General features: G+C 43.8%; 1 protein-coding gene across 2 annotated transcripts in view; it reads right to left on the bottom strand.

The window, feature by feature from the left end:
- The window catches only part of CRHR2 (corticotropin releasing hormone receptor 2), a 1,438,337-nt gene that overhangs the window by 177,200 nt on the left and 1,235,918 nt on the right, over positions 1 to 25,219 (bottom strand). For both annotated transcript variants that reach the window (XM_085628878.1, XM_085628879.1), the window contains one exon: positions 17,417 to 17,489. In XM_085628878.1, coding sequence (XP_085485004.1) covers positions 17,417 to 17,489 — 73 coding nt within the window. The remainder of the gene's footprint in view (positions 1 to 17,416; positions 17,490 to 25,219) is intronic.

A 25,219-nucleotide genomic window follows, 5' to 3' on the forward strand; every position in this document is an offset into this window, starting at 1 on the left:
GGCTTGGAAATGCTTAGTGTCCCCCAGCCAGTCATTGATCATCCTGGCTGGACCCAAGCCCTCCAGCCAGTCCCATGCCTCATGAGGCACTTTGAAGTGCCAGGTTTTTCCTCCCGCCAGTACTCTTAGTTTGGCAGAGTACAACATCATGTTTCAGAGATCTTGAGCCCTGAGCTCTTTTTAAACTTGCTCAAAACCCCAACATAGTTTCTGGACATTTAGTATAAAGTTTGGGAAGAATTAGATTATGACATTCCATATTGGAAAGTGTTTATCGACCATGCCGCTTGGAGGATAGTATCCCTTTCTTGGTAATTGAAGAAGCAGGCAACAATTGCTCTGGAATGTGGGGCGCTTAGGTAGGGGGCAGTAGTGGTACACTTTGGGCTCACTCAACTGTTCCAAGCATGGCCTCTCTGATCTCTCCAGTTCCCCAACCACCTGATGTTGTTTTGCCTCGCTTGCCCCCCATAACCTCTAGTCTTGCAATTATAATTGCATTGGCTCTGGTAAGCTGAGCAGCTGCTGACTTGAGCAACTTTGAATCCAACTGTAATGTGGTTAGCAACTGTTCCGTGAGTGATACATGTTCACTGATTTTGTGTATATCCACCCTTATGATGGTTACTTCTGTAGTGAGCAAGTCTATTTTAGGTTCCAGTGCATCTTTTACCCCTTGAATAGCTGTCAGTATGTCTGTTAGTGAGGGGTTCATTGATGCATTTGCAGATTCTGTTCGCTTACTTGCACTGTTGCTGCTGTTACATGGGTTTTGCTCTTAGGCGTTCATGATCATTGTGCACATGTTCATTTAGTTTTGCTGCATCCTCTTAACTATTTTGAGCCTGCCATGACTGTGGGGTGCATGGATAGTCTGTTCTTTCAGTTGCCCTCCCCTGGCAAGGGTCGATCTGTAGGTCTTCCCAGTACGGCATGGGTTTTTGGTCTGCTGGGTGCTGCCGTTTAACTGTGAGGGGCCTCGGTAGGGTGCGCTTCAAGAATTGGCACTGGGACTTTGTTGATGGGGCTGTGTCTGGCCGTATGTGCCACCAACTAGTGCCAGTCGGGTTTGGTGAGCAGGTCTATGACCGTTTCCTGGAACCCAACCCATCAGGGTATTGTGCCTACCTCCTATGCTAGCGCTATCAGGGAGCCGTATCACACTCATGCTGTTGGGGCTTCAAACTGATCTCTTTCTGGGGTGCATTTGGTGCATCACCCCAAGGGGCAGCTTCATTACTTTGTGGATCCCCTTAGCACACTCACTCTCAGGAGCCCCCACTCTGCCTTTAGCACTCTCCTTGGACCTCTATTTCAATCACCCATACCTGTGGCAGTTCTGTCAGGGCAGGCTTAGAGGCTCACACCAAACACAAGCCGTCACTCTTTAGGGCACGTGCCCTCCGCAGGCAGGCTTCTTATCACCCTGGAGCTCTTTGTGTTCGCCTGGAGAATGTCTCTCGCCTCACTTCTAGTTTGGTTGCCCGCATCTACGGGGACTCCACCAGGCATGTCCAGCCCCTGTCCTCAAGCCATCACTCATCAAGGCCTTTACCCCATTGCAGCCGCAGGCTTTCAGCTGCTACTCACCTCAGTTTCACTGTGCATGGCAGGAGTGGGGCTCCCCTTACCTCAGCAGTGTCCATTCTCTCGCTTGCTCAGTCTCTCACTGGACGGGAACACCCTTTTGCCAGTCCGGGGATGCACATGTGGGTCCGGGCCGTGTTGTTCTCTCACCCGCTTATTGTCCATTTATTTCTCGGAGGGCAGTTTCTGGGTTTCCCATAATCACCCGTATTTTGACAACTTAATGGGGCCCGATTTATGGTTGGATGAGGGAGGACTGAGATTGCATGCTGACGGAGCAGCTCTATCAAGAGGCCATTTTCTTCGGCAGCCACCCACACCCCCTATTTATTAAACCGTACTCTATTTTTTTTTAATTCACTTGACTTTTCTTGTGTTGTATTTTTACATTATTACTGTTTGAGTACTGCATAAATACTTTACACATTGTCGCTCAGTTGAGCCTGGCTGCTTTTGTGCCTACCTACCAGAGGGTTAAGCACAGGTTTATTTAGAGACTTGGTGGCTCACTCTGACAAGGATTATGTTTATTACTTGATTGGGACTATCATTCCTCTCAACAAATAACCCCATTTTTTACACTGGTGTTCAGTGGTGGGATCCAGTACTTGTGTTTGCCCAATGCCACTCAGTGACTTGTGTAGGATTGAAAATCCCTTATGATAATCTGAGATCTGAATAGATTTGTTTTTTTAATTCTCCTTGATTTTTGATTGGCCATTTTGTACTTTTTAATAACTCTTTTATGTTGCACCTTATTAATGTGGCCAGTACAGCATTGATCATAGTCCAAAGCTCGAAATTCCCTCCATCTTAGATTTTATTAACACAACATCATAGATCATGCAATAAGAGTGCAATCAAGTTGCCAAATGGAAGTTCTGTGAGTAGTGGCAGGTGGTGTCAATAACCACCTTCTCCCTTGCTAGACATGGACATGGATCCATTGAGGGATTTTCCCCTGACCAAAGTATCACCACAGTGGATGAAATTCTATGAGTGGATTCTCCTTCTGAGAATTTAGCAGTGCCTTCATAAAGCAGAGGCTTATCCACTACCAATCATCTCTAAATCAGGATCCATATTACTCGCCCTTTGGGATGGTGAAATTACTTGATTGAATGACTGCAATATGTTGATTGGTGTTGTTTTGAACAGCCTGCAGGTTGTTTGTGCATTTATGGAACTTGCATTAGCACACAGCATTACTATAGTATAATTTAGGAGTGATAAGGTCCTTGGAAAACTCACCTTTTTGTTCAATGGAAAGAAGAGGAGGTTTTCCTGGACTATCTGCGAAAGTACCTGTAGCCTGTTTTAGAGGAGGTTGATACACAGAAAAAATCATGTTGAGTGGTTTCAATAAGAGTGACCAATCCCCACAGCTTTTATGAAATATATTTTGTGTAGATGATATAAATTGGCTCAAAATATAACTCTGTACAGAAACCTTACACCTCTGCTCAGGATGAGTCAAGTGAATCCGCAACCTAAGCCTGTGTAAATGCTGTTATCTGTATGATCTGCGAAACGTCTACCTGGCTGGGTAATCTTCCTTCTAAATTGATGTCTGTAAAATTGCTCACATCATGATATTGTACACTGCAAGAAAAGGGACTAAATAATAATCCTTAGCTGGCTCTTCCAATATTTGTTATTGGGCTTTATCTGGAATGTAAATATACCTTTTCTGAGGCCTTATGTGATGTTATTTTAAATATAAAATCTGCATTCAGGACATATTGTAGGAAAGTGGGTCATTAGTAGAGTATTCACCCTCAGCTAGTAGTAATTCTGCAATCACTGATAGGTACAGTCAAGTCTCGGTAAATTAATCCTTGGTCAACCCTTGGTAGTTTAGCAAATGAGCAGTCTGGCTTAATATTTGAGACAGGTATGTGTAAAGCATTTAATACAACCAAAACAGTAAATAAGTCAAAGGAAAGGCACAATAAATATCCAGCACCACTTTATAAACATAGAGAATGTTGTGATTTTCAGCACACCACCAACACAACAGAAAGCCAATTTAAGGAGCCAGAGATATGCATTTTTAAAGGTTTAGGTAAAAATAGCCCCAAAAGTCGCAAAGAGCCAACTGAGGCTATCTGGCTGTGCTGGGCCAAGACAAAGTCACAAGTTCAGGTCGACCACAATGGAGCCCAGGCTGGGCACAGGACCAAGTTATAGCCCGCTGAGTATTGTACAGTATCTCTTTGGTGCGCAGTGTGCACAGCATTGCTTTTCGAGGCCTCATGTCATCTGGCGTTGGTTCCGAGGTGCTTGAAGGCTGCAATGTGAAATCCCATGTCATGTTGCATCGCGCTGGTTTGGTGCCCATGAAACTGTGCTGCAAGGATTTGCACCATCTTTCATTGGTTCTACTGAAGCTGTGAGGCAAGGCTTTGTGAGGCTTCCAATTGTTTTGCTTCAGTTCTATTAAAGCTGTGTGACAAGGCTTTGCAAGGCTTCCATTTGTCTCACTTTGGTTCTGTTCAAGCTAGTAGATGAGCAGCAAGGCTTTGCAAGTCTTTGCATCATCTTGCATCGGTTCTCGTTGGTTCTGATGAGGCTGCCAGCTGGTTCTTGGTTCCTTTGGGTAAATAAGTATCCTCCAGTACTGGCCAAGGGTTCAGAGGCTCTGGATTACACTGGGAGGCTAGGACTGAATCTTGCACAATTCTTGCACATTACAGGACAAGCCCATTTACAACTGGTCAGCTAGGGTGTTCTCTCTTTGGCTTTGCAGTTGAGTTCTTCAGCTCTTTTGTACCTGTTGCTGGTAAGAAAGTCCACTCCTTTCCTTTTAGTGTCAGGCACAGTCCTTTCTTTGTGAAGCCTGTAAGTGCAAGAGGTGCAGTCTTTTGGATTGCACTCCTTTCTTTGGTGCAGTCCAGGGGTCCAGCAGGACAGTCCTTCTCTTCTTTTCCCATCAGTGTTCTGAGGAGCTCCTGCCTGCAGCTCTCCCATATTTATCCCCATTCTAGTCTGGCAAGTGTGGGGAAAACAGCAACCAATACTGGTAAAGTAAACTCCCTCTACTATGACCACTTCCTGTGAAGTGTGGCATTTTTTTGACCCAGAATGCTCTGTTCTCCCAAAAATCAAAACTGAGAATTTCTCTCCTTGGTGTGTGTGTCTCTGCAACCCAACTCAGGGGTGTGGCTAATAACTGACTACACTCCCCTTCCAGCCCCTCTCCCAATCTATTTAGGAGGGCACCATCTGGCTAATGATCAAGGAAATAGTGGTGATCCAGGTACTGTGACATCTGTTTTCGTCAGAGGTTCCTGTCTTTGAAGTCCAGCTTATCTACCTAGTCGTCTTCCTCTACTTGGCTTCTCCAGAGAGCATATGTCCTCCCACCAAATTGCTGCATTGTTGGAGCCCCAGGCCTCTTCACACCTACTGAGGAAGCAGCTTGGCTCAGGCTATTAAAGGATGACCAATCATGTGAGGCTGCTACAGGGCTACATCAGTAACTTCAGGATTGTAAGTTCTAAAACTGCTTTTGATACTTTGAATGATATGTCTAGTTAGCTCCCATAAAAAGTTAGACTTTATTCAGTTTAATAAAACATTCCCATGTCGGCCCTGGGGCTAGCAGCACTACAAAAGCGAAACATGACTTTGGCTGTTTTTCCTTACCAGGGCATATAAAACATATTACACATTGTCCCTGCTTTTTAAAACAATCCACCCCTCTCTTGGGGCACCTAAGGAAGACCTTAGGGGTGACATATAAGTTATAAAAAGGTAGTTTGAGACTTTGAAAGTACTTCTAAAACTCGAATTTGGACATAATTTTGTTTTAAACTGGCTTTAAAATGACACCAGACAGCAGAGCAGTGCACCCCTAGGTGCATTAAGTCTACTGGGGTCTCTAAACCTACATGCCCTACCCTATACGAGGGATGTACAGGTAGATTGTCTTTGCCAATTAAAAATATACCAATTACCATATACCTTTGGTGGACAGATCATTGGCCCTGGGCCTTCTTAGCAGAGCCCAGGCAACTTTCAGAAATAGTAACCAACAGCATCAGTCAAAAAAGGTGTTGTTCATGGCAAAAAGGATTACTTTCGTACACATTTCGTACGCACAAATCAAAATAATGGAACTTCTGCTCACTGAAGACTGATATTAAGCAAGACTGCTATACACATAACTAATTGTATTTATATCTTTAAATGAAAAATATTAACTTGGAGAAGACCGTTGCAGTTCGGAGGAGACTCCAAACCCCAGCATTCCTTGCGGCCCGAGTGCCGCCAGCTCAACGCATTGCCCGCGCCCGGAGGTGCTCATTAGGGGCCAAGGCCTCCCACAGTGAGGAAGACCATTGCAGTTCGGAGGGGATTCCAAAGCCCAGCATTCCCTGCGGACCAAGTGTCGCCAACGAGATGCATTGCCCGTGCCCAGAGGCACTCAATAGGAGCCATTTGGAGGGGACTCTAAACCCCAGCATTCCTTGCGGCCCGAGTGGCACAAACGTGATGCATTACCTGCGCCCGGAGGTGCTCATTAGTGATAAAGGCCTCCTGCAGCGCAGGACGGGCGCGGCTGTACCCAGGCCGCGCCCAGGCAAAGTCGGGCCAAGGGTGGGCCCGTCTGCACCCGTCTGCGGCCGATTGTGGCGGGGCTGGGCCTATCCTCTTGGTTCTATGCTAGCGGATGGCATTGGGACAAAAGCTGGCAGCAACGGCTGGAGTGGCTTTACGTTGCTTAACATCGGCAAGGAGCAGGGAGGGCAAGGAAGTGGCTTGTGACTGACTGCTGACCTCAGGACATTGACTGCAGATCCAGCTCGTGTGAGTACTTTTTTCCATCCCTATGGTTAGTCACAATTACTTTGACCCATGCCAGGGAGTTTGGTTCAAAAGTTAAAAGCACCATGGGGAAGAGGAAAGGCGCACTCACGTGCTCCCCATAGGACTCAAATAAGGAAACCATTGACCCATTTTTAGGTCTCGCCTAGGCAGTGCGCATGCACTGCCCCAGGAGGGCCTTTAGCCATCGGTCTTCACTTTTCAAGCACTGCACTCGTGCTTGTGGCGGCATCCACCTTGCGGGAGCGAGCAGTGGCGCACCGCAAGCACAAGTGCAGTGCTTGAAAAGTGAACACTGCTCTCCGACACCACTCACGGGCTCACCTCCTGCTCCACCTCTCTCTCACAACCCCTTCCTCGTCCTAAATCATTCCCTCCTCCGGACAGGAGATGTGCACAGACAGGAGATGTGCACGCATACGGCCGGCCGGCTTTGCGTGCTTTCAGTTTCATTTTTTTATTTCAGCATGCCATGCGAACTTTAAGAGCTCTGCAAACTACCATCACTTGACTTGGAATGGCGAGAGCAGAAAGCGGTACGTGTGCTTCCATGGCGGGCGGCATGTAGCATATCACCACATATGGCACTGGACAATCCCTCATACAAACAGGGGGCGGGGCACTCGGCTCGGCCAATCGGCAGAAAGGACGGTCTTCCTGGAGGCAGGCGCCGTGAAATGCACGAACAATGTACCAGTGGAAAGCATGGCCTGGGTCAGAAACGGCTGGTCTGGGGGTGGCAGGAGGGCTGACACCGAGGCTCAGTAAGTGCACTTGCAAAGCTTCCCTGCCCCCGGGCAGCTGAGTCAGCGTGTACCTGGCTGTAACACAAGCCACCTGCACTATTCTTGCCATGCACAGATCTTATATCCCGTGAAGAATACAAAGCCTGGTTTTGGCAGAGCTGTGCAGGCACGACGCCCTCCCTGCACTTCTCTTCCTCGGCTAACTTTTAGTCACGACTTTCCTCCATCTAGACTTATCTACAGACAAGCAGCGGCCCTTGTGGGAGTTCAGGCGAGCGGCTCGCCGTGCTCTATGCCGGCGAGGCCACGCAACAGGCCTGAAACACAGCAAGAGACAGGTAGACAGCGGCAGTAAATGTTAGGGCGAGCCTGCCAGCTGGGTTCAATGGATAGCGGCCAGAGTGTAATATGACTGCTAGGCAGGGGTGGTTAGAAGACCCCGGCATTATCTATAGAACCACCCGTAAAAAAAGCAGAGGAAGGAACCGAATATGTCGAATCTGTTCGATACAACTCCAGAATTGGGGAGGAAAGGTATGAGAAGGCACTCTCTGCACTACTAACACTAAAAGAAATGGACAGAAGGGGAGATAGTGTCCATTCCCCAAGAAGCCAAGCTATACCCAGAGTGGATTAGCTGGTGCTAGTTGAAGTAACACTCCTCGGAAAGGGGAGAGTTTGAGCTGTAAATAAAGCCTCCAATGCTCCCTAGGTCAGTGTTTCAGAGGTGGTATCCGATTCTATGCACTGCTTTAATTTGAAAGGGTGAGTACTGTCACTTCTCAGAACTGCTGCAATACATTTAATTAGAGAGTAACTAAACATCAATCATCCAATCAGGATTTGTAGAGCGTGGCTGCTTCACCTGTGAAAGTCTCGAGGTGAGGCGCTGTTGGATCATGCTCCATCGGAAACGAGAGAAACCCGCAAACACATGACCCGGTAACACCAACCATTTCACCTAAAAGATAAATTCCATGAGCAACCCAGTTCACATAAAAGTTTTTTAAATGGCCAATGCCTCTCAACTATCTGACCAATGACATTGTGCCTTAAAAACCTTAACCAACAACCTGGTTCACATACAAAGGACAAGTGCAAAATCTAACAAGCATTTGAAATGCAATAGGTCTCACATTTACACGAGTTTAAGCTATTGGCATTGTAAATGACAATGCCTTTTATTTATGTTTCAAAAACAAAATTTAAATTAAAGGCATTGTCATTTACAATCGCTCAAACTCGTGTAAATGCGAGACCTATTGCATTTTAAATGCTTGTTGGTAAAAGCAGTGTGGGCAATTACTAAAGAAATAGACAAGTAAGAGCGGTGCCTCTCTCTGGAAAAGGCAGGGACAGCATCATCGCTCCTGGGGGAGTTCTCCGGCTAGGCGGCTGAAATGTCTTTAGATGGAGCCCTGGGACATGGTCAGGAAGATGAGGATCCAGGGGTCCCTAGCCCTGGCACTAGCCTAATTAGCAATGCTGCTGGTCAGAACACACAGAATAGGGCAATGAAGACCCTTACCCATGGTGCGGATCTAAGTGGCCGCCCGCTACTAAGAAACAACAAAAGGTAAATAAGAAAATAATCCCGGTAAAGAAGGCGCTGCAGGCTTGGACATTAAGGACGCCAAGGTCTTTGAAGAACTTTGGGGGCCAAAATGGCGCTTACATTTGCGTGATACATCACGTGACTGGGATCGGAACCGGCAAATGTCACATGATAGGCGATGGGTTTATCAGAGGCTGTGTTTTAAGTGAATGGAGCGGCTGAGACGAAGCTCGTGTTGCCATTTTAAACGGTGAGATGTATGAATGAGGGGTGAGATTGGATTTAGACACTTTCCCCTGATATTCAGAGCGCCCGACAGTAGGGGATGTGTAGGTGTGAGCCTCCTATATCAATTGGGCATAGATCTCCGTCTTACAATACTGGGCGTGTGTATGTATTGTATGTAATGGAGTGAAATACAAGTCTTACTGAAGTTATGGGAAATAGCCGATAATTGGAGATACACTGCTGAACCTTGACACGATGTTGTGAATCGGATTAATTATCGGTCCATAACATAGGATACATTTGGAATTCCCTTGCAGAATATCCAGAAGTTCGAACAAAAAGGTGTGTGTGAAATACGGAATCACAACCTTTGATAGTGCGCTGTCGAGCCGGTATGAGACACCATGGCTGACAACGGGTAATGACAAACTTGTACTCCCTTTACATCCGAGTAAAAGATTATAGAGCGAGTATGGCTGTGCCCCAGCATTCAGTGAGTAATTGCAGGAACCCTCTGTTTTTATATTTTGTAGACACAAATAATTCAGCATGAAATATGCTGTTATGGTGAATGGAGTCCTGTGGCCCTGAAGAAATTGCCGTACAAGTAAGGCAATGAAACATGTCGGCGGTTTGACTTTGTGACTGTTGATTTACAGCACTTTTTTATTTTTGAATTGATCCATGAGCTGAGAATAAAATTGTGGTAGTCATGGTTCTCTATCAATTTTAAATCAGGACTTTGGTGTGTAATTTTCACTCCTTTTTTCACCGTTTTGTTTTCTTTTGAATTTTGTTGGGACAGTTTCCCAATTTTTCTTTGACCAAGGTGGCAACCTATGATGAGAAACGTGGCAGTACTGGTGTTGACCTAACCAGTGACAGCCCGCTATGGTGTTGCGCACGTGAGGTGCTACCTTGTTCTGCACATTTTTTCACTAACCTCTATGGTGTGGGTTGTCACAATTTTGCAATAGTTTTTCACTAATTGACAACAGTGGCTTACAAGCTGAGGTTTCTTGCAATAAATCACTGTTTTATATAAAATATAGTACAGATTTTGGTAAATCAGGAATCTACCCCATGAATAAAAATAATTGGGGGTGGATGTGAAGAGGTTAGTTGTGATACCTCCTTAATCCTGGTGATACACAAAAATTAAGGATATTTCTGTACGTATTTGAGTGGGTCTGCTTTGTTATAAAGTTAAGGGGGCCTTTGAAACAAAACTTGTGGAAACAGGGACTGGTCTATTGAATAACTTTAGTAATGAACTCTCGAAAGTTTTGGATGACACCAGAGTCACACTTGGCAAAATGGAAAAAGTATTGTTTCCACAGTCTTGACTCACACTATTGAGTAACACACATCGATTGGTTCTAATACATTTTTATAATGCTAGCTCACACTCACAGGGGCGAATTCGGTAGACGGCTGGAGCAAATCCATGGAGGAGACCTGTCGCAGTATCAATTAATTCTAGTGGAAGAATTCAACTGCGATCTGTGTCCCAACCTAATGGTGACTCATCTAGACTGGTCGTCTTGTGCATTAAGTGAGAGACCGCATATGGAACATGCTTGGGAAGGGTGGGATCTGAGTGTCTGCCTAAACGCTTAAGGCCCAACTCATAGTCGGGGCCTGATCGCTACCCACCCTGATGCAGCTGTGCCCCCAACTTACAAAGGCAGAGTCTGCTCATCATTTATTGATTTCATATCTGTGTCTCTTACATTGAGGAATATATATCCTTTTTTAATATTATCCATAGTAAATTTAGTGACCTTAATCTTGTGACCATGAAACTTGCTGCCCCTTGGAATCATCCTGCACCCCATAGGATAACTGGGGGCATGATATCTGTAACTGACCAAGGTAGGCAGTTACATTGGGTACAGGTCAACTTTAGTATAGGCAAAGAGGAGATTTTAAAATGCTTAGACCCACAAGCACAGGGGGCAGAAATTGTTCAGGCATTTATTGCTATTACCCATTTATTTGATGGTTTATTAACAGTGCCGGCAAGCTCCCGTAGCATGGATATCCCAAGATGGTTTTGCGGGCAGTGCTCGCGGGCACTTAGAGATCTTAAGATGGCCCTTAAACAGACATCAAGACTTAGGGATCAGGTGGCGGCTTGCCTTAAAATATACAAGCAAGCTGTCAAGGGGTGGAAGCACCAACTGCAAAAGAAAGCCTGGGAAGACCAAACAGAGGCATCTGAACTAAAGGACTCTACCTGTTTTTGGAGAGTCATTAACAACCCATGTTTTAAAGACTCAATCAAACCAGGGCTATACAATAATATTTTATCAGAGCAATGGCAGGCTCACTTTGAGGGAGTGTATAATCATTCCCACAGAGAGGTGCAATTACAGGAACTTACCCCTGATCAGAGATCTGATCCCCTTACCTTTACTTTGAATGAGGTGAGATCAGGAATTGAGGGATTTTCGCAGAATAAGGTTCCAGGACCGGATGGGATACCACCAGACCTTTTCCAATACAACACAGAGATATGGGCCCCTCTTCTTGTGACGGTTTTAAATGCGGCCGTAGTATTAGCAATGCCAGCACTGTGGTCCACCGCCACCATTGTACCAATTTTTAAGAAGGGAGATAGGGAGAACCCACATTGTTACTGCCCCATATCCCTCATTGACGTGACAGTGAAGGTTCCAGGTCTGGTGCTACTGAATAGGTTGTCTCAATGGGCAAAGGCCAACCAAAAAATATTGGATGTACAATATGGGTTCCGAGCCAGTAAATCCACTACAGATCAATGCCTCAACCTTTACCTTTTAATTGTAAAATACACAATAGCTAAACCGGGGACGTTGTACCTAGCTTTTATGGACCTCACTGCGACTTTTGATCTAGTGAACTGCTGCAAACTTTTGAAACTCTTTGGAGAGCTCGGGATGTATCCAGCAATAACTAATACCCTAATGCCCCTACATTTTAACACTACCGCATTAGTTAGATACACACAGGAGGGGGAAAACCATGGATCATTTTAACTGCTCTAGTGGGGTCAGACAGGGTTGTATATTAGCGCCGTTTTTGATCACTCTATATATTAATGGTCTCAACTCTGCTGACGGCCTTACAGGCTGACACCCCGAGGATAGGCATAAGACCAGTATCCGTTTTGTTATATGCAGATGACACGGTACTCCTTACAGGTACTCCGAAGGGCCTGCAGCTTTTATTAGATGGATTTGTGACTTTTATGGATACAATGGATTTGTCACCCAATCTAACTAAATCCTATATAATGGAAATTGGAAAGTAGAGCAGGACTCCCAATACATACATATTAGGTACACATAGTCTAGGTAAAGTACCGGCCTTTTCATATCTGGGGATTTTATTTGACGAGAAATTGAGTTTTAAACGCTTATTAGAAGAGAAATGTCTTGGGATGACAAGGTCTCTTGGAGCAATTGCAAACTATGCTCATAGACTAGTCAACTCATCACCTGGGACAATTTCAAAGTTATATAATTCCTTCTGTACCTCTAAAGTTTAATATGGTAGTGAGGTATGGGGATATAAGGTGGTTAATAAATTACAAACTGAAGAAAATAAATATTTCAGGTGGATGCTGAAAGTCCCTCATAGTACCCCTGCTTACTCGGTACATGAGGAATTGGGTCCAAGTATATTTCTGATATGGTGACTGTTAAACGCCTCCTGTGTTGGGTGAAAACCTGGTCCAACGAGGAGGCACATTTTAACAGGCTGGTAAGCCAGGACTGTCTCTCCCTTGATTATGCGTTAAAAATCCCATGGTTAAAATATGTAAATGACACCTTTCCCGCACTAGGTCATGAAGATCTGTTTACTAATAATGACAAGGTGGATTCTCAGGACAAAGCGCTTATCAAAGACATGTGTTTTAAACATATCACTACACACTGCGAGGACAGTGAGCTCAGGAAACCCACGGTCAGAGAACATGTTTTTAGTTAAGTCTGTGCAGAGTATGGAACCCTATTTATCCCTTAAAAGAAGTGCACATGCCAGATTCTTAATAACACGTTTTATATTAAACTTATTTCATCGCTTATTGGCTTCAACCCCCGTCTTCACGGTACATGCAGTTCATAATGGACCCTGTGGCTGCGATAATAGGTCTCCACAGGACACCTTACATTTTGTCCTCCTTTGTCCATATTACTCGCATCCTAGATGAGTGTTCCTAAAGGGGTTTTTAATAAAGCTTAGATTTAGGCAGGTGCGTGTTGCCTTAATGTTTTTACAACTTTCATCTGCTGTTTTTACACTTTTTTGTGTTTCTAACTTTTTAAGATCTGCTTTAAAGATAAGAACCACTAGAGGTGATTGATGGTCACAAGAGTATTTGCTAATTTTGCTCTGTGTGAGGCTGCTATAAAAGTCGTGAAATGTGTGTCACTTTTCTCGATCAGGTTTAGTTTCACGTTAAATTAAGGTTGAGTGAGTATTTTATTGGTCATACTTTAAAGTGAAGAAAAGGCTGTTGGAACTATCTTGAAACTAAGAGACCAATGGGGATAACAATATATCATGGATCTCGTGCTGTTTCGCCTGGTACATTTTGGTGTTTACGGAAAATGTTTACATTTGAGGTATGTGTATTTTAAATTCACTGTTTTATGGTCATATTTGTATATGCCGAATAAAGATTATTATTATTAATTTAGGAACCAGTGCTACCCATCCATTCTACCAAGTCAAATATATTTGCTAAAGGATATTGCTAAATTCAGAAAACTCACATAAAGAAAGTCATAAGTCTTCCAGGGATCTGTTTATTTAGCTGTTTTCACTGCAGCCTTATAGTCCACTGGAGAGGGCTATAGCGGTTTTTAACAACCAGTATAGGCTGAGGCAGAATGGCTATACAGCTATTGGCATAGTCACCCACTGAGAGTAGAATGTTCTAAATTAAAAAGAGACAGAAAGAGAAAGATTGCAATGTTGGTAAAGAGGATTAATACTAGCCAATATTAACCCTGAGACACTAAGGGGCAGATTTATGTTCCCTGGCGCATCCCTGCAAATCAGCATGGATTCGCCAGGGAAGATGCGTCACGCAAGTTTGCCCTTGCGCCACCGCAGATGCGCCGCATTTACAATGCGGTGCATCGTGGCGCGAGGACAAGCAGATACGTGATGCATCTGCCGGCGTAAGGTTGGCGCAGTGCTGAAGTTGCGCCGCAAGAACTCCAGCACTGTTCCAACCTACCCTATCCCTAACATGGTGCGTCAAGCCTTACGCCTGCTTCAAGCAGGCGCAGGGTTTTGGCGCATCAGCGTTGGGAAAGTGACTCAGTGAAATCTTATAGATTTCACTGAGTCACTTTTCAGGGGCGTTCCTGCGACGGAACGCTCCCCCCTGAGTAGAAACACCCACATGAAACCTGACGCAGGTTTCATGTGGCGCAGGGCTTTACACCGTGACGCAGCTCCATAGATGCGTCACGATGTAAATGGGGCGCAACATGGCGCAGGGTTTACGCCGCCGCTGCGTCACAAAAGTGACGCAACGGCGGCGTAAAAGTGGCGCAAGTCCCACATAAATCTGCCCCTTAATTGTCTTCACTTGAGCTCCCAACGTTCCAGTGTTGGAATAAGTAATAAAACCACGGATCCCACATGCAGAGTTGACACTTGTGTCCATGGGCAAAGAGATGCCTACATTGGCATTTTTTGTATGACGGGTATAGAGAATCCAAGTCTATGTTCACCCATTGGCGTCTTACTTATGGTTCAAACTGTGCAGAGTAGCTTGCTTCATCAGGGGTATGACGCAGTATGTAAATGCAATTGGAAATCAATACAAAGTATACTTTTGGCATGATGCTTTTGGTGGTAGTCAGCCGAACACAAGTGCACAATGTCGTCTATTCAAACAATTCATTGACAGAGTTTCATAGCATAACCATTTTTCCAAGTACAAGTCATTAACAAGTCGTTCCTTACTATGCAAATTTGGCAATAGACGCTTAAAAGTCGCAGCACTCTTTTAAAGTGTTTATTGTATATACACTGGTGGCATTCAAAAACATTGTATGACAAACGATGATTTATTTCTAAAATGAGAATTCAAAAAGTTATAGCTCTGATAAAGAAAAAAACACAAAATACGCATATTCTATAGCATACGGTGCAGGAAATATGCAATCGTCTTCGCTTCCAGCAAGCAATAAACGTTAATAATTTCCGTTCAACAATTTCCCTATATACTCACTCTATGTATTCACCTACTGCTGCGACCATTAAACGATGTGAGCCAGCAGCCACAAATCATATATTTATATGTTTTTGCACTTTTAAATCGCGCAAACGCGGCTCGAGGACATTGGAGCGCTTTACATGGGCACCAGACTACATTTCACGAGGTCAGGTTTTTTTTAGATACAGGGAGATTTGGTGATTTGCCCAGAATCACAGATGTTGAGCGGCTGCCGGAATCCGAACCAGGGCAGAACTGGGGAACGAAAGTCTATTTGTGCTCTCTCGGTGTCTTTGTGCAGTCTACCTCTTTCGGTCCATCTTTATCTCTCTCCTTCTGCCCCCTCCCTCCTCTCTCCATCTCTCTCGCTCGAAGCCTCCTGGTGGCTGCTGCTGCTCCTAGCCTCTGGGAGCCCGGGCAACGTGCAGAGGCTTTTGAAGTCAGCCCCCAGGGGCTCCAGCCCACAGGGGAAACACCCGGAGAAATAAAAGGCCTGCCCAACACCACTCGAACCTGGAACCACTACTTCCAAATGCAACAATTCAGGTGGTTATGTCTCTCTCATCCCATCAGTGCACATGTATCTAGTTCTTCACCCTTATATCTATATAGGATTTAATCGGTCCTTCACATTCTGCCTACATGTAATAAATATTGATATGATTCATATCATAAGGTATATATTACATAACAAGGTTGCTGTGCCACATCTAACAATGAATGAAAGACCACAGATGCGTTACTTTAATCTTTAACAATATTGTTGTGTTGCAGCGACAACGTGAAAAATGCACAAAGCAAACATTCACGCACAGTTTCTTCATTTCTATTTCAGATCACTACTTTACAGGTGACAAGCTAACTTTCTCCCGTGGTCTAAATACAATACATATACACACATATACAATGAAGTGTGCAAACTATGTATACTGTCAGTGATTGTGTAGGTAATGTTTGTATTTCTATCAATTATAAAAAGCGACAGAATAAAAATATCAGGATTTTCTTGCATTCAAAAGGTTAAAATGGCACACCTTGATACATAATTGGGGGTAATGATATGTGAATATCTGTGCCACGCAGGATGGGCACAGAAGAAAAGGCAGGTTCTTTTTTCATTCTCTATTAGTCACAGAATTTAAAAGACGTGCCTTCCAGTATTTAGACTTAACAACTAAGGAACAATAAATATACGTTCGGAACATGAAGACTTAATGACTTAATGTGTAGCCTGGATCAATCTATTGATAGGTATGTGCCTTGAAATATTTACTTTTTGTGCACGTTCTAAGGAATACTTCCTGTTTTGATTGGGGATGATTTGCTCTGACAAAATATGTTATGCCAAACCAATTTTAGCTCGGAGAAAGTTGACTATAGAGTTATAGAAAATCCTAAAATGTCCTAAAATGTCATCAAGAACTGTAATCCACAGACTGATACAGCAAAATAGTTGTCACAAAAGACCGGGGCCAGTTTACTAAGGGCTTGCGTCATGAAATGCGATGCAAGCCCTTAAGTGGGATTTTATATATCATGAAGAGGCACCATGTGTGGCACTGGGTGGCATAGTAAATCTTGAGTAACGCAAGGCAGCGCAAGTCACTGGATTGCATTACTCTGCACCGGGAAGGTGTTCAATAGATGGAGCGTGGGTGTTCCAAAAAAAAATTCTTGCCCATTCCATGCATTTCGGCACATTCTCAGGTTTACTAACTCTAGTAAACCTGGGAATGTGTCAAAACGCCACACCTTCCTAGGGGAAGTGTAACGAGGAGAAATATGTGAATTTCTCCAAATGTGCTCCCATTTCTAAGGGTGCAGCATTCTACATCACACATAGAAAGAAGAGAAGGCTTAAGAGGATTGCTTTTGTGAAGGAAGGTACCCCTTCCCTGCACAAAAACAATCCTGATTGCAATGCAGGCTCACTTGCACCATGGCATAAGGATGCCTGCTTTGACGCTAAGCTGCACTTAATGTGCCAGCGTTGATAGAGAGCAAGAATGCACCACATCTTAGTAGATCTGGCTAATGTCTGCTCTCTCCATTCGATGCAGCGTACTGCTTCAAGTTGTCTTGCTGCATTGCGTTGCGTCAAATGTTAGTAAACCCGCCCTCCGGGTTCTAACCAGCTGAATCCCTGTCTTTAGTGGGGATGGTATTAGCCTAGGATAGTCACTCATGCATTCAAGATTGTCTTACATACTTACTACATAATCTTGTAACGAACACTCATTTACTTACCAGAAGTACAAGAATTACGGGGCCTTGATATATGTAGTCAATATATTTTCCTGGTTCCTTTCCAAACCAGCATCTGCAAACACATTCAGTTATCGGTCACTCATTTAATTCACAGGTCAAAAATCATTAATTGCATTTGTATTGCAGTCCAATATTACCAAATACATATTTCCCGACATTATCACCAATCAGATCACATGCACATTCAACTGCCTCAGTGTTTCTAGCTTCACTATAACACATCTATATATTACCCAATTAAATAACACAGTCATTGTTACAGATTTATATGTTAGTTAGCTAAGTCACAACATCTCAAAGAGCTACAGATCAGAGTATTATAAAACAATATGTGATGTAAGCGCTTTCATTATTGAATATGTATGTGTAAATTAAGTTTAAAAGACACTAACATTTCTAAAACGTTTATTTTTGACAGACCACATCAAGGGATGCAATTCGGTGCACGCAATATTTTCAGTTGTGTTTTTTTCTAATGTTTATTTCCATGGAGGGATGGGTAAAGCGGTGTACCTACAACATATTAGGGGACCACTTTCTGCCCCCAACCATTGGCACTGCTAATTCTCAAGTTGCATTTGCAATGTTCATTCTTTTTCTTCGCGCAAAATTTTACTTCGTCATTTTTTCATCAACTTTTCACTCCATTAATCATCCACACTTCTGCTTGAATTCATAATAGTCCTTATGCAAGGAAAAAGCCATTTCCCGGGTTTCTAGTGCTCCCGCTGGGCCATCCGAACCTCAATTCAAGAACACGAATAGAGCCAAATTCCTCCGTAGCAGCTTTATTTAAAATCCAATGCATTTCGGGCCTCTGGGGCCCTTCGTCAGGGAAAAACTAGAAATAACAATTACATACGTTTTAGTAATACATCGAACCATTATATGCTCACAATTACCAAACTTTACAAGTTTAGAGTTGCCCGTTCCTCTTTCTATCAATACTAAATAAAACTCAACATGAAGTCTTGTCACTCATCCTTGTAATTCTTAACGAGATCAAACCCCGCTTGTTACTTAAAAGCTAAACTTTTACATGAAAGCTGAACTGCAAAACCTCCCACTCGGTGACTAATTTTCAAACCTGACGAAGGGCCCCAGAGGCCCGAAATGCATTGGATTTTAAATAAAGCTGCTACGGAGGAATTTGGCTCTATTCGTGTTCTTGAATTGAGGTTCGGATGGCCCAGCGGGAGCACTAGAAACCCGGGAAATGGCTTTTTCCTTGCATAAGGACTATTATGAATTCAAGCAGAAGTGTGGATGATTAATGGAGTGAAAAGTTGATGAAAAAATGACGAAGTAAAATTTTGCGCGAAGAAAAAGAATGAACATTGCAAATGCAACTTGAGAATTAGCAGTGCCAATGGTTGGGGGCAGAAAGTGGTCCCCTAATATGTTGTAGTTTAGTTTATTACGTGCGTTTGGGCTGGGCACGACACATTGAGCACGCAACGTTAAAAAATTGAAGATGAAAAATTTGGTGAAGTTGGTACGAGAAAATTAGGTGTGCAACTCGCCCAAATATGATGTTTAAAGCGGTGTACCTACCATCATGTTTCATCGACCGCTCCACGCAGACCTTTACTTTGAAGGGTCCTTCATTGTAGAGAAAAACAGTTCTCTTTACCCAGCCATACATCTCTAACAATCACCAACAACAGGGATTCCAAAATGTTCTTTCCTTTTATGATTTCAGCCTGATGTCAGCCTGGGCTTTGAGGGCCATTTTGACATGTTTCGCCGGAAGCCACTTTAAGACTTAATACCATCTTCTACTTTCACTGACTCTTTTCCCAAAGAGCTAACATACATTGTGCACTGCCCCAGGTTCTGTTCCACAGAACCTGAAAGTATTATATTGTCAGGATGCTGATTTTCACAGGGGAGTGGTGTAGCTAAAGGCTCCTATGCATTGCAGAAAAACTTCCCTTTTATATCAATTAATTTAAATTTAGATAGTCACAAAAAGTGAAAAGACAAGGGATTGGTAATACATTATTTTAGCAGTAGTGCGGCACAACCAGTTGGGTCTGAAGTTTGTAGAAACACTTATAAATTGCAAAACAGTTAAGAAAATAGAATGTCCTGTACAAATAAATTAAACTAGACCAACTTTGACAAAGAAGAACCAAGTACAAAGGCTTAGGGAGTCTTGAGAAGGGAAACGGTGCTACCAGGGGAAAAACGTCTCCAACATACATTCGTATTGAAGCCAAATGAAGGAGGTTTAGACTAATAAAAAAATGCCCACGACAAATTACACTGTTTTGTTTTGGCGCTTCTCAGTGGGTCAACGTTTAATTGGAAAGGTATGCAAGGACAGAACCTAACCTAGAAGTCTCTCTCAGTGAGTTTTTCAGGTGGACTGCAAGAAAGTGGGTTACTGGTTGTGGGTGGAGACCAATCTCAAGCAGGAACCACAATTTTTGTCAGGGTGACGCAGAAGCAAACATCAAATTAACCTGTACCTAATCCACTGGTTGGTTGGCACAGAGCAGTTAGGCTTAACTTAGAGGCAATGTGTAAAGTATTTATGCAGCAGTTCAAACAGCAAAAAAGAGAAAACACAACACCAAAAAGAATCCCACACCAATTTTGAAACACAGAACAATTTTAAATAAATAAAACAAGACCAAAACAATGAAAACTAATTCAGTAGAACTGGAGGTATGCAATTTAAAAGAGTTACAAGAAAATAGCACCAAAAAGCACAATGCATCAACTGTGGTTATCTGGTCACACCGGATCGGGACAAAGTCAGGCTGACCACAATGGAACGTGGGCAAGAAGCATGGACCCAGTTAGGTCCACTCTACAAGAGTACCTTAAATCCTGTTTGTGGAGTGTTGCGAGGTCCCATGCCGTGTGTGCATTGTACAGCCGAGGCGATGTGTCTGTTTCGAGGAGCTGCAGAGCTGTGATTTGAGGTCCTGTGTCGTTGTCGAGATCCCATCTATTAGGCCTTACATTTCGAAGTCTGGGGTTGAGGATGTGTTGCACAGTCAAGGCAATGCTCCGTTTCGGAAAAACGATGAAGCTACTGTCGACAGGAGATTTGCGATGTGAAGCTTTGCTCAGCAACGGGTATGATGCTGGCTGTATGGTCAATGAGGAGCCCTTGTACTGGGAGAAACCTCGCAGCAGAACCAATACTTTGGTTCTGCTTGGGATTGCACTGCACAGCAGAGGAGATGTGTTAGTTCTGGTGGGTCCATAGATGAGCTGACTCAGCACCTTCAGGTCCACATCCAAGGGTCCAGGACTAGGGTGGCACCACTTGGGAAGGTAGTACACACAGATGGCACAGTCCAGGAGCTGGGTTCATGGTTGTTGGAGCATTCTGTCCCTGAGTCTCTAGTCAGGGGAGTCAGCCAATTAGCCCTTGGATCCACTTTGGGGTCCTAGATTCAACGTATACAGGTCCAGTCCTTCTCACCCAGGCAAGAGGGCAGCAGGCAGAAGGTCAGCACAGCAGCGCAGCAGTCCTTCAGAGCAGCAGTCCAGCAGAGTGGCAGTCCTTTCAGCAGCACAGCAGTGTTGGACACATGGATACTCTGCCAGGATGAAGAAGTGTACTGAAGAGTTGGTGTCTGGGATTCAATATTTATACCTGGGCTTTCCTTTGAAGGATGAAAAGCTTCTAGAGGTTTCCCTTTGAAATCCTGTCTTGCCTGTCCTGGCTCCCAACTAACTACAGGGGCTATGCAGCCTTTTGCGTGGAGGCACAACCCAGCCTATTCAAGTGTAACCTACACATTCTGCCAGTGATTGCCCATCAAGGCAACCTAAGCTTTCTTTTGTGCGTGGCTGCCAAGGAGGAAAGCACAAAGCTCAACTGTCAGCTACACTCAGTCATGTTACCCAGAGACAATCTGCAGGCTCTAAATGGCTATGGCCGAATAATGGCAACTTCCTAAAAGTGGCATTTATGAAATTGTAATTTAGAATCTGACTTCACCATGAGAGAGAATTTTTCACTTAATCTGCAGTGACACTGAACATGAACTAATTATCTGCTCCCATTTATAAATGGACACTTATTAGATGTAATAAGGTAACTTCAACGAAAGCCCATGGGAGAGGTAGGCCTTGCAGTAGTGAAAACGAATTTAGACGTTTTTCACTATCAGGACATGTACAACTAAAAAGTATATGTAAATGCATTGCAACCTGCCCACTTGGCTGTCCAAGGCATACCTCAGCTGTGACTGTCATGTATTAAAAAGGAAATTTTCGTCCTGGCAAAAGGTTTATTTTGACAGGCCGACATGGCAGTTCAAAAAACTGCACTCACATGCTGCAGTGGCAGACCTGAGCCATGTTTAAAGTACTACTTAATTGGGTGGCACAATTCATACTGCAGGCTCACTGTAATATACAGGCCATGGGCACAGTTAGTACCACTTTACTAGGTACATACAGGACCATTAAGTATGTCAGTTGGCTATAAGCCAATTCTACCACGTTTTAATGAGAGAGACAAGCACCTTAGCATTGGTAAGCAGTGGTAAAGTGTGCAGAAACCTAAAGCCAACAAAAATAAAGTCAGCTAATTAGGAGGGTTGAAGGCAAAAAGTTAGGGGGAAAACCAGTCCAAGGATGCCAGGTCTAATATGGAGATTATGTGAAGCAAATGTTTTTGGAACACATGTGAACTGAAGATGATACAGAGTAAACTCTGGATGGACTAAGATCAACAGGAAGGATGTTTCTGGTGAAAGTGATGAAGCATAGTGAAAATGGCAAAAGAGGATTTGAGGTCCTTGGTTAGAGAAAATGGTTTCATTTCATCTTATTTAAGCAGTGAAAGTCTTGCAGCATCTGCATGGGTTTTCCTACATGTTAATAATGTCCTCAGCTAGGCTTCACAAGATGGCACTCTAAAAGTTGATAATCTTTCAGACTTCAATTCTTGGATTCTTTTTGTCTAACTTCCCAAAGATAGAATGTAATGGGAACAAAGGAGTGTCCACACAAAGTCTCAGGAGGTCAGGACACAAACACCAATGGTCAAAAATCTATGGGGCCAATTACTTTCTCGGTCGGAGGCTTTCCAACCAAGATCATCTGTTTCTCTTCTAACCGTCTAATTACAATTTAGGCGGTCGAAAGTCAAACCGGTCAGCATTGCAGCTGGCTTCTGACAGGTTCAAGGCCCGTCCGTCAGTCAGAAACCGGCCTGTAATCCATATGGACGGCATTTTATGCCGCCCGGATTACAATGCATGGTATCCAACAGGCTATCCATGCCATGGAAAGTCAGTCGGAAAGCGTGTTTGGGGCCCCTAGCAGGGTGCCCTTCTTTTTGCAGCCTCTGATTCTCCGGTTAAGGGCCGAGGTGGCACCTATGGTGCCCCCTTGTTGATCCCTGCACCGTGTGACAGTCACCCTGAGGTGCCTGCCACACGGTGCAGGGATGAACACAGCCTCCCATTTCCCTATGGCAACTTGTGCTATGGGCAGTTTACGGCCGTAACACATGCTCCCATAGAAAAATGTGAGTATGCGACCACACCATGTGCGGTTGCATTGTAATTAGGCAGTTGGGACTGCCTACCGGAAGTCGGTAGGTCCCGTTTCCATGACGGTGCATCTGCCTGACATCGTAATAAGCCCCTTAGTTGCCAAAGATGTTGTACTGACCAGATTTCTCCTAGAGCCTAAAGTAGTTGGCATCAATCATAGAGATCAAGGCTGCATCCTTTCCTAGCTTTGACCTCCAGGATCTGGGCTAATCTGATTCCCAAGGTATTTTCCCAGGCTCTCTAAAGCCATACTCCTTCCTTAAGTGGCAGCATAGCAGGTGCTTCCACTAATTTTTCTTAATGGATTACTTCGTAGATCCCACTAAGATTGTCCTTCTTGCTGAACACAGCCTACAGATCCTTGGTTGAACTGCAATCTGAGAGATCTTAAATGTCAATGGAGGGCCCTTGAACGCACCTGGCGAATTTGTTATTAGCCACCTCTTAGAAAATGATCCCCACCCCATCACAAACCTCACTTTAAATTCGTTAATTACCACCTTCCCATCAGGTTCTCTAGTGCCACTTTATATCTTATTACCAAGTGCATCTGTGATCTACTCCAATCTTCGGGGTCCACTTAATCTCTCTCACTTCAGATTACTACCCTGGGATGGAACAAAATCCATCACTGTTTCTCTCTTGAAGAAATCATCACTAGACTCCACTATTACAGCCAATAGAAGGTCTATTCTCTCTTGCTTTTCACCACGACAATCATCGCAAAATATGTCAATACATTGCTCTTACAGTAACTTGAAGAATACTGGCTCTTGGATCCATCACAATCCATATTTAGGCCACAACGCAGTATGGAAAGAGACCTTTTAGCTGTAACTAAACATTTGTGAGCTATCCTGGATCTGGGTGGTACTACTGTACTTATGATCCAAGATGTTTCAGTTTTGTTTATTACCATTTCACACTCTACTCTGATCAATTGTCTTCATGAGTTAGGGATCTGTGTCCCTGCTTTAAAATGGTTCTCATTTTTTATCTGCTAGATTTCAAACTTTATGTTAAAGCCCTTTCACTCGTAATCAGGCCCTTAGTGTTTTTTCTTCTTTATATTTCTGTTTTTTACACTTTATAACACTATCTTCAGCATGAACCTATTCATAAAAAAGGCATTAGTTTAACAAAGCAAAACGTGCACAATATATTCAAAACAAATATACTTTCTCAAAGATGCTCAACCAGACACTTCACTCATAATAAAACAATAAACATACCCTCAATACATATCCCATTCGTACTTCATTCATTCAACCTCAATCAACAAAACCACCCTTAAAACATTTTAGAAACAAAACACCAGACAAGACCACAGTACAGAATATTTGCACTCAAACCTAAATCTGATATAACGAAATATTTTTTGTTATAATGCAAATAAAGTGTATTGTGACGTAGGGCCTGATTTCAAGTTTGGTCATCTTGCAGCAGGCCACCACGCTAGTGCCCCACTCCAAGACTGGAATCCAGGTTGGACGGTCCAGCTGCGTAGGTCCCACGGCGCTGTGTATCTAAGACACGTAAGTGTGCTTTAGATATACACAGCTGTGATACCACCCCATCCCGTTCCCGCATAAAAACAAATGCACAATGTTGTGAATTTCTTTCTGTGTAGGAACAGGGGGAGCAAAAATACAAGGGGGCATGTTCACCCCTCTATGCACCCCAATGCACAGAGGCAACATAGTTTCCTCACTGCCACCATTTTCATGACAGGCTCACCACCATGAAAATAAGAGCAGTGAGGAAACTCGTAATGTGCTTGGAGGTGCAGGTGAGGCACCGCCAGCATATTGCATCCTCAGACCGCTGCACCACCACCCCAGGAGCAATTATCGCAGCAGTTTCAGTGGTCCAGTAGTGCTCCAACTGCCGTACTCATAATACGGCGGATGGACCGCCACCACAACTACGGCAGTCAGATGGACAGCCATTGTCATAATTAGGCCCTTAGTGTCTATTAAGCATATTTCAATCACATCAATTTAGAATATACAATTTTCTACAAACATAACATTAATTGATCTTTATATTAAGGAGCATCGTGGGAGACCCCTTCTATTTAATATGCTGATAGTATGGTCTTCTGGTTCATATTCAGTTTCAAACGGTGCTGGCACGTGTTTCGGTGCAAAACCAAATGCAGTACCACATTGTAGTGTTGTGCTTCATGGTAAGTTCAGGGTTAATGTTAGAACCCTACATGTGCCCTAGAATAGAATCGTATGATGTATTT

The sequence above is a fragment of the Triturus cristatus genome, chromosome 10 (assembly GCF_964204655.1).
Source record: "Triturus cristatus chromosome 10, aTriCri1.1, whole genome shotgun sequence".
Classification (NCBI taxonomy): Eukaryota; Metazoa; Chordata; class Amphibia; order Caudata; family Salamandridae; genus Triturus; species Triturus cristatus.